Genomic DNA, 10,878 nt, shown 5'->3' with positions numbered 1-10,878 from the left:
TCAAGTTTCAATCAATATATTCAGACTTTCATTATATATATTCAGACTTTCATTATATATATATATATATTCAAACTTTTATTATATATATTCTCAAGTTTCATTCAATATATTCAAATTTCAATCAATATATTCAAGTTTCAATCAATATATTCAGACTTTCATTATATATATTCAGACTTTTATTATATATAGTCAAGTTTCATTCAATATATTCAGCTTTTTATTATATATATAGATATTCAGACTTTCCTTATATATATTCTCAAGTTTCATTCAATATATCCAGCTTTTCAATCAATATATACAAGTAGCTGCTTGTTGCTGGATAATAGATTTTTTCTTTTACTCATTTACCACAAATTTTCTCTTGAACATCCTAAACGTACAAAACTTGGCTTTACTGACTAGAGCTGAAGCACCTGGTAGTTGATCAAGTGAATGTCTAAATTAATTTTTTTTTAAACAATAATGCAAAACATTTGCAGGTTTTCTTCGTTACAAACGAGACAAATTCTATATCTCTCTCCTGGACTGTTGTTTGGAAAAGATAAATGACAGGAAAATGTTGCCTCAGGTTTTCCAGAAAGTGTGTGTGATATGTGTTGCACAATTTATCAAGAAAATTCATAGATTAATAGTATATGTTAATAATCATTAGATGTAGCTACATTACTGACCTTTACATATTCTCATATATGGCTCTTCCATGTGTATTTTTTTACCTAGGTATTTAACTTTTACAAATGTGACACACAAAGCAAACAAAAGATAATATGAAAGATACAGAGACAATGACTATGAAGGAGAAACTACAGTGGCAGCAGAGATGAGAAGAGAGAGGAACATTCCCGGAAAAAGAAGTCAGTGACATTCTGACAAGGACACAGAGATAAAGTGACAAAGGACCAAATACAAACCAGATCATTCAGTATAAAAGGGAAACAAGGGTGACACAAAAACAAAGATAGAGAGGGAATAAAGATAAGGAATGGGTTTGTTTGTCGGATTCAGTGGTTTTCTTACAATTTTTTTCATTTTAAAAAGGAACAAACTTTGCAAGTCTAGAATGCAATTGCAAATGTTACTCTAGACAAATATCATTTAGCTTAGCTGTTATTCCTCTGAATAATTCAGTTAACTCTCAACGTGAACGTTTCATCAACTGCTGCGGCAGACAGGATGACAGAGTGGGACAAAACGGAGGAAAGCAGGAGAAATTGTAGAAAATGCCAGCAGATCAAAATGTATTGGATGAATTACACCACAGCTCCAGCAGCAGCCAATTGCTCAGAGTGATACTCATTGGCATATAAATCATTAGCATAGAGCTGGAGTCGCTCTCTGGTTCCCATGCCAAAGTGCACAGAAAGCAAATTATTCAACAGCAACATGACTGTAAACATTCACTTCAAGGTCTAATATAACCAAAAGAAAATCTAACTGCCCAGAAAACTGCCATTTATCTTCAGTGCCTCGGTGTTGTTCAGAAATATAAGAAAGGAATGATGTCTGAATCAACAACAGATCTTTCGTATTTAATTTGATAACAGTGAATGTAAATTTTGTTGTATGAAGTATTTCTGTACATGTCCACCCCAAAACAAACTTTTATTAATAAGCACCAACTTACCAGTTTACGTTGACACCAGGTGCAGACCCCACATAGAGCTACCAGCCAAACTGCACATATTACAAATGCAACAGACACCAGGAACAGACTGAGAGACACCGAGCCTGAGAGAGGGAGACACACACAAAAGTAAGGTATTAGTTCATTTAATATAGCATTTGTCACATAAGGGCTCCTGAGGTTTAAAATCTTAGTACACTGAAGTACAAATGGTGCCAAAAGTCCCAGTTTTAGTGAGATATACAAGTATAATCAGGAGCAAGGTATCTTCCTTCTTTTCTTCCCTTCCCCATTTATCTATGTCATCTGCCAGCAGTAAGACACCAAGACAGATGTAACAGGAGCAAGGGGGAACAGACATAAAGGCACTGAAATTGCTTCATGCTCATGTTCCCTGCATGTATTAATAGGAGATGTGCACCTGTCAGGAAGAGATAATATCAAGGGGCCAGAGGCCGTGCAATTACCAGATTCTGTTTTTTCACTTCCACCTTGTAAATCCTTTAGCAACTTTCCCATCTTGACAGATGAAAACTTCTTCCACAGCCTTCTGTTCCTCGTCTCCGTTTCATTCAATTACTGTCTCTCACCAAGGCCAGTCAGTGGTCTGTCACCATGTCTGCCAAGTAGCTCAAAAGGCATGCTGGCAAAACAATGTCAGCAAACAATAGGCTCATAGCCGCATTGTCTCTGCAATACAGTTGATCTTTTTGAGTCATTACCGGAAAAATTACTCTGTTCAACCCCCCTCTTCTTTTTTAAAATAAAGCTGGGGCAGGTGAGATAGCATAGGACAGGAAATACTGTCAAAATAAAAGTACCAAACAGGAAGTATCTGGGGGCCATCACAGTCCTGGAATGTTTTCCAGAGGCTCAACCAGTCTACATTTCAGCAAAGGTTTCATCCTTGCACCTGGCAGTTTGAACTCCTCTAGATATTAAAGTGTCAGCTCCTTTCTTCCCACCAGACTCACAAAATCAAGGTCTACTTACCTGTTTGATGATGCATCGGATATGAAATTGTGAAAAATGAGAAATGGCAGAATACTTTGACAATTAATATCACAGGGTTGTCCCCCCCATTTCACTTTCAAAAGCATTTCAGTGCTAAACAGATTCGTGGTCTCTGTTTTACCAGTGTCTCTTGACAATGTAGAGCAATAAATACAGAAAATGAGAAAGCTAGCTCTGAAGAGTGGCTGGGTTCAGACCTTTTAGAACATCTAGACACACAAGTCTGACAGTCTTTTACTTGATGGGATGTTATCAACGACAACACTCAATGAATGTCTCACTGCAGTTTGTTTTGGCGGCCTTTTAACTAACACAAATTGTTACTTTTCTGCTGAATATCTGACAGTATACAGTAGCTTCCCAAGGCATGTTTGGTGCCCCAAGTGGTTCTTAAATGTGACATTTCAAAAGATACTGCATTTTAAAAAACACCACCTGAACCATACAGAAAATGGCATTGCAAACAACTATAGACAACCTCTTCTACTCCAAATAAATAAATAAATAGGGCCAACACTGCAACATCACCTCCCTGGACCTGGGATTCTATGCTGCCTTCATTTACTCTGACAGCTAAATACAGCAAATTCAAAGCATTATTATAAAACATTTGAGTATGAAGGTCATACTTGAATAGGAAATTCCCAGCTACAGATTGTGTGTTAGATAGATGTAATGTTATTACAGCCGCTTGGCCCATTCTCAGTGCTGTTTACTCAATGTTATAACTTTTCTGGAATAAATCTAACTCCACTGGCCTCCAATGCAGCACCATGGAGGGAGTCCATCTTCACTGGACCTCCACCCGCAGGATAAAGTGTGATCTTAATTGGCTGATCTGAAACTTTGTGCGCACAGTAGCATGTGTGTTGTCCTGTGTCATCACAGTTTTAGCTGTCGAAGTAAAACAGATAGAATGTCTGAATCTGTATCACCCAGAATCTCAGCACAAACATGGTTGCATGCCAGGAGCCAGTTTCCTGTCCTATAGACAGGCTGAGATTTAATTTTTTAGCTTATGATTGCAGATGAGGATATGATATTGCTTTATGGCTCTGCTCTGACTTTACTCCGATGCAGCACTTGTATTATCTCAGCTGCTTCACCTCCACAGTCAGAATTATCTCAATTTACCCTCATTTGAGAACAGGATCTGTGCCAAGGAGATGAAAGTATACCCTCCAAAACCCACTATCCACTGCAACCGCTTTAACAAGATGGCCTACTAGAGGGTGTTGCTCCTTTGACCATATACCATAAATTTGAAATGGCTCTGACGACACCATTAACCTGGGTTTTTTATGTCAACATTGAATCACATTACTTTGTGTAATGTTACATGTTTGGTGTGAAGCCAGTCTTATTGAGCTGGTGAGGCACTGGTAGGCATAACTTTGACAGCCAGGTTAGTTATATGTATATGCTAAGTGAATCAATCTTCATACTCAATGGATAGATACAAAAGCTTTCTCGAATTATTCCTTTTAAAAGCTGCCTGATGTCTTTTTGATCCCAACAGCTAACTTTATGCGTACATTATAAGCATTACTGATAGGAAGGTTGGTCAACAGTATTAATTTAAGTTGTAAGAAACTGTAATTGTCCTTTAAAGTGAGGCACAAATAGTTTCACCTTTTCTCTCTGCTTCCCCCACATTGCTCATTCTAATTCAGTCAGTGCTTCCTTTTCTCATGGGAGAGCCAATATCTCCTTCTTTCAAATGTGCCCCTTACTCCCTCTGTGCCTCCTCTCTTCCACCTGCTGTGCTTATCTGTTTGTGTTCTGTCCATTCAGCCCCTGGTGCTGGCACTGGGCATGACACAAACAATAAGCACCATTAGTCATTGGAGACCTCCAGAGGAGCATCTCTTGCTGTAGGTCAGTACAACATGGAGAGGCCCACCACCACGCAGGTGACCAGTGACACACTACCAGAAGGGTGGCGACCAGTGGGAGAGTATTTATTTATGTAGAAAACCAAATGGGAATGAAAGAAAAGAGAATTTCTAGACTACGAATCAGAAAGCTCATAATTACTTCAAGCGTCTCTGCTTTACGGACTGCTTATGAGGTGGACAGAGTAAATGGTTATATTTCATTAACTCTGAAGATTAGATTATTTATTCCTGCCCACTTGGCAGAGTTTAGTTTCAGTGCAGAGTTAATTAGTCAGGCAGCATATAATTATATCATTTAAATCTGAAAAATATTGTCATCTGTGATGTTAGCCAGGATGATAAGTAAACTTTTTATTTTACCACTTTTTGGCCACTTAGATGCATTTGATCACGCAGACCTGTTCTTTAGTTCTACTTCCACATCACTGAACTCCCATTAGGAAATCCTGTTAGTAGCAACTCATGCTGTGAATCTTTCACCAAAAATACCGGTTGCCTTGGGGCAACTCATGTTTTTGTCCATTGCCTTCCACCAAAGTACAGCCTGAAGCAAGACATTTTACAGTGGATGGAGGTTAAAAAATCACTTCTCTTTGGATAATCAAAATAAAATGCTTTAGACAAGATTACATAGAGGGCAGTGGGGCTATGCATTGAGACATTTTTTAAAAGCATTACATATTACATTTATATTTGAAAACAATATATACTTGGATGCTGTGTATCTTTGTTCACTGACCAAATACATGAAAACCTTGGAACTAAGTTACAAATGGCTGTTGGGCAAGAAACCTAATGCACCTCTTTGGTAAACCAGGTCATTGGCCCATTTACTTCTGCACAACAAAGCATTTTGTTTCTTTCCTGTTTGTTAGAAACAGACAACACCACACACACAAATAAATAAATATACTAAAATAAACGAAACAGAACAGACTGATTAATTTCAATGGGCTGGAAACAATACAGACTCCAAGGATATGCAGATGTTAATGGAATTGCTCTAGTTTTATTTGCCGGGTTTGTTCTTTTTAGCTGGTGTGACAGCAGCAGAAACCAGTTAAAAAGGTCTTGTTTCCAGCAAATGTCGGTGCAAGTCAGTTATAATTTGAAAACCACATGATTTTATGTTAGCAGATAATTGTAGCATTTTAATAATTAAACCACAATATGTGGGGACCTGTCAGAAAAGCAACTGTATTAGCAGTGTAGACTCTATTTATGCAAAAATAATCTGATAACTATGGAAACATATGTGTATGAATATCAACATGTGAGTGCTGGGATTTCTCTGGTACATCAGCGAGTGAACAGGTATTAAATCAGAGGTGTTACTCTGAGTGTGTTTGCGATTCTTCATTTAGACCATGGCTGAAATATGATTTCCTCTCTATAGTATTATATTCACGTACAACACTTTTTTCCCTGTTTGCCATTACTCCTGTCATACAGTATGGTGCCCTGCTACAGTCTTGAATAAAATTTCTCTTAATGATTATCATGTCTTTGTGAGCTCTTTGTGACACCTCATAAGTCACATACAGGCATACGGTAAGGTGCAGTAAAGTTCACGATGACTTGTTCTCAGTGGCAGGAATTACGGTTTCCATGTAGCAATTACAGTCACCAGAACTGTCCGATGGATGAGTGATGAGCAAGACTGTCCTCTGAAGAATAACAACAGCATCAGTCATCTCAGTAAGGGCCCCGAGACAGCGTACGTTTCCCTTCAAGTGACAAAGCCATCCAGCAGAAGTAGCAATTATGACAGAGGCAAAGGAGGAAGTCAGATGACGTAATTATAGAGGAGGTCAGAGGGGATGGATGTGCCAATAAAATGCCAGACTTTAACATGAAAGACTGATGTTTGTTTCCATGCTTAACTGCGTGTTTACTATTGTTACCATGACACAAAGGTCCCCAGTCATTTTAACCTAAACCGCAATCTTATCCTAAACACAGCCAAATTGTTTTATGCCTAAACCTAACTGAAACTCAACCAAATTGTTGTCACTCAAAACTTATTACGTTAGCATGGACAAATAATAAGGCTGTCAAATCAAAAGATGCTTCTACTGTACGTGTCTTTTTAGAGGGCAAACATCACATTTGTTTTTTAATTTGGAGAACCTGCTGCATGAGCAACACATCAGTCAATATGACTTCATGACTCCTCCTTTTGCTTAATAAGTAAGCATGAACACGAAATAGACCAGAACTAAAGGGCATTAGAGGTATGAAAGTGATAGCTGTGTGAGCTGGCTGCAAAATGTTTTACTGTGCTTGTGCAGTCAAGGCACAGTCTACCATAATACAGTGTGACGTGGTTTCATATTGTATTTTTTTCCATTCCTCCTGCCATTTGTTTCCCCCGTCTTTCACAAAACCATAAATTCCTAATGCCTGCCAGCTGACTTCATTACACTCCTGCCAAACTGTAACCCTACAACTCAATCAACTCAAACATCAAAAAGCATTTGTTCTGTTACCTGCTTCTTACCCAAGCCAAGCCTCACAGGATATGGGCATCCAACACGCTGGCAGTGTTCCAATTTAAACTGTTCTTTTTATATATATATATATATATACACAACACATGAGTCTGTTAAGAGAGATGTATGACTACTGCAAGCAAAGAAAGAAACCTAGGGCAAAACAAACACAAGTTTTCCTGCCAATCTCTAGTGACGGAACACAGAGCACTACGTGTTTTGTTTCAGCACATGTCTCAGAGGAGCGTAATACCACAGACCCATGACAGACTCATAACCTATTAGACTTGACTGGCAGGTGTGCTTATCCAGGCAAAACATCTTAACAAACTGCAGGCAGAGCCATCAGAGTGTGTTTCTGTAAGATCTGTTGTCTGTAATGAGGAGGATCCAGAGGTTAGCGTGTCTGACAAGGCAAGCTATGGGTGAATGAACACAGCTGACGAGTCATAATGACTTCACACTGAGGTGCTGAGGAGTAAAAGAGAAGATGAAAGATAGGTCTGTAGGCAAAGGTTAAAAACATTTATAACGTGGAAACAAAATGAAATGCCTGCCTGTAACACTGTGGGAACAGGTGAGGGAAAACGATTTACAATCAAACTCTAGTATTATTTACTAAGTTGATTAAATTTCACAAAACATAATTGAAGATGTAATTATGTTGCTAATATGCTTTGATCTGATAATGGTATATAATGCAATTTATGAGCCTAATTAATGTTTATTTAATTTCAGTCATTACCCTTAATTCATCACTTTGTTGTAGTGGCCATTAAGAGATACAATATGTCTGCTCATGATCTATATTTTCCTTATAATCACCTTTATTGGCCAAGTATGTTACACACAAGGAATGTGTTTCCGGTACAGAACCGATGGCAGACATCTGCGGCGCTACCTCAACTGATGGCTCTAACCATCAGGGGCAAAGTGTCTTGCCCAAGGACACTTTGACTGCAGGCACCGAGATTCAAACCTTCAACCTTCTGGTTGGGAGACGACTGCTCTACCCACCGCACCACTGTCGCCTTCCCCACCTCCCTCTTATTTTGCTATACCAATCCACGAGAAGCCAAAATGAACAAAAACGTCAAAAACATTGACATTGATCCAGTATTTGCCTTCAGTGTATTTATCACAAGATATTTGGCAAAGAATTGTTGTTAAATATTATTAAGGAAAAAATACTTCAATTTTGAACTCACATAACTTTCTCTCTGGGGTACAGCACAGTCAGCATAAACAGCTCTGCCCTAAAGCAAAAAAAAAAAAAAAATTTACATAACTGAGCCTCTAATCTGTAACATCATGCAAATTAGAGTTGGACTAACTTTGTGGATTCATAGAATGTGAATAATAGCTGTATTAGCCACATAGCTGTTAGTTAAATGCACTCTGATCCCATGAAAATAAACCTGATGCACCCTCTCTCATTTCTAAAATTAATTCTCTATGTAGTGTTGCACCAACAAATAGCTTACTAAGAGGCTGGTTTTACATTTTTGTCACATCAGTTTTTATCATCCTTTCTGAAAACCACGTAAACCTATTTTCACTCCTATTCTGTAATTATGCAGGTAATGGTAAAGTCTGTGTTTTGCATCCAGCCTAGAATAAATGCTGCTTTATGTTGTGAGCCATGATTCTGTTTTGTTTGTTCAGTCTGGCCAGCTGTGCTGCTGTTGTGGTTGGTGTGTGAGTGCAGTTCTCTGTAGCACTGCTGCTTGATGGGACACTGCGTTCAGTTCTTCAAACCCTGAAAATGCAGATTTGTAAGCTGGCATGTTGGAACCTACTTGCTTAAATTTGAGCTTATAATTTGTGGACAACAGCCCCACAAGCCTGTTTCACAGATGTTTTTAGAAAGTAGAAGCCGAACATGACGATCCAAAAGTCTCTTCACTCAAGGCCTTTGGCTGTTTCAAGAATAGCTTCTAATTAGCTGGCTGATTAACAACTGCCAAGAACAGGTCATAATTTTAACATTCTTAGGAGTATTTCATGAAACCCTTTTTCCTTCCTTTCCCCCTTTTAATGGACTTGACCCTCTGGATGTTTTAGTTGTTATTTAAAGTGTTGTGATACTGTCGATAAAGTGTTTATTAGTAATTTTCTAATTTGCACAGTTGTAGAAACTAAATTCTTACCGTCAAAGTTGTGATAGAAGTCACACCAGATAATAAATATGTCTTCTGAAGAAATTATAGTTGGCACCTTAGCAGCTTGCCGTGTACTAGGACTCCTTTTCAATTCCAGTGTGAACACAACTGCAAAATTCCCACATCAAGCATATACAAGGTAACATCTGCAATAAAAAAATCCTTTAAATTACAAAGAAACAAAGGAACCAGTTCCCCCTTTTTCTTCTGCCTCCAGTGTGAATCTGAAGTGTCAAAGACTCCCTCAGATGGTCAATAAATGCAGCTCTCTGATGGAACCTGTTTATTCTTACAAACCATTGTCCTCTCTATAAAGGTTTGACTCTGTGTGATATCATGTGTGAATTAATATTTTTCAGACTGCAAATAACATTGTGAACTTCAGAGACCACTACTGCTGCTGTACATATGAAAGGGGTCGATGAAATGAGTGAGGAGAATCCAGATCTCAAAGCCATGGCCAAGCTTCGGAATAAAAATACCATTATTCAGCAACAAGCAAAAATGTGAAACTGCAGAGGATGATAAAGAAAACCTTTCAAACCTTTCAAAAACTGAATGTATTGACAAACAGATGTTACACAAGCACTCTAACATGTCTGTCAATGGCAACTCTCTGCCCCACTTGCACGTTCCTAAAGGCCTGTCTGGGCACAAAGACATCAAAGCCAAATATGCAGTAAAAGGTGACCCTGAAACTCAGAAATTCAATTTTGAAATTTTTACTACACAAATCCATTTGCAGCCAGTGTGGAGAGAGTGCCAGGAGACTGGCAGACAGAATTAAATAAATTTCACTGCAACAGCACGTAGCAAGCCAAATTTGAATTGCTGGTAGGGAGCGAATGCTTCTGCTCCACCTTCAGGCCACCTGCTGTTGTGAGGATCCTCTAGAGAAGATCCACATTTGGCTGCATATGTACGTATACATATGTACAGTATATATATATATATATGCACATATATAATTTTTACATTTTTCCAGTGCTACTAATGCCTCTGTTTTGATGCAGACAAATAAAACTGAATTTATTAAAATTTAATTAACAACTATTTTGTTTCAAAAGATGATGAGCAAGCTACACAGTAATGAAACAATTATGTTGCTTTAAGGGTTTATGTTAAGCAGAGTGAATGTTAAGGCTATGTGAAACATTACTACTTTCATTAAGGGATAATAAACTGTAAGTAAAAGCCCTGGCTTCGACAAGTTTCTGTGTAATAAACTTTCAAATTGAGATTCAGGCCTGCTGATTATCTTTTGTGGCAAACGTTTATGTCTCTGGGTAAAAATGTTCCAATGTATAATAATATCACACTTCAGAAACTCAAAATTTACTGATGTGACAGAAGTTTAGTGCGGAAACAGTCGAGCTGAAAAGATGAAAAAGATGGAGAGTTAGTTTACACTGGGCTCAGCTGCCCAGGCTCCCTGCAGTGCTCACACATTCTGAATTTAAAATCTTGTCTAGTTATTTTTTTACCTTGAAATAAATAGAATCTTTTCTTTTTTGGAGGATCACAGTAACAACTTCAACAATTTGTAGCATCATTAACTCTGATGAAAGACATACTTTTTTTTGGCGCTTCTTTGTGTAATTTTCCCTTGACAGTGTCTGCAGCCTTAATTTCAGAGCTGTGGACTTGCCAGGATTCAAATTCTAATCTTCTCAGTATAA

The 10,878-nt window shown here is 38.1% G+C and overlaps 1 protein-coding gene across 1 annotated transcript in view; it reads right to left on the bottom strand.

The window, feature by feature from the left end:
- syt7b (synaptotagmin VIIb) overlaps positions 1–10,878 on the bottom strand; it is a 78,764-nt gene that overhangs the window by 39,637 nt on the left and 28,249 nt on the right. Inside the window, exon 3 of the mRNA XM_020608372.1 lies at positions 1,634–1,737. Within this exon, the coding sequence (XP_020464028.1) occupies positions 1,634–1,737 (104 nt within the window). The remainder of the gene's footprint in view (positions 1–1,633; positions 1,738–10,878) is intronic.

The sequence above is a fragment of the Monopterus albus genome, unplaced genomic scaffold (assembly GCF_001952655.1).
Source record: "Monopterus albus unplaced genomic scaffold, M_albus_1.0 scaffold4.1, whole genome shotgun sequence".
Lineage (NCBI taxonomy): Eukaryota > Metazoa > Chordata > Actinopteri > Synbranchiformes > Synbranchidae > Monopterus > Monopterus albus.
The sequence above is the reverse complement of the archived record's forward strand: the minus strand, read 5'-3'. Positions and strand labels throughout refer to the sequence as shown.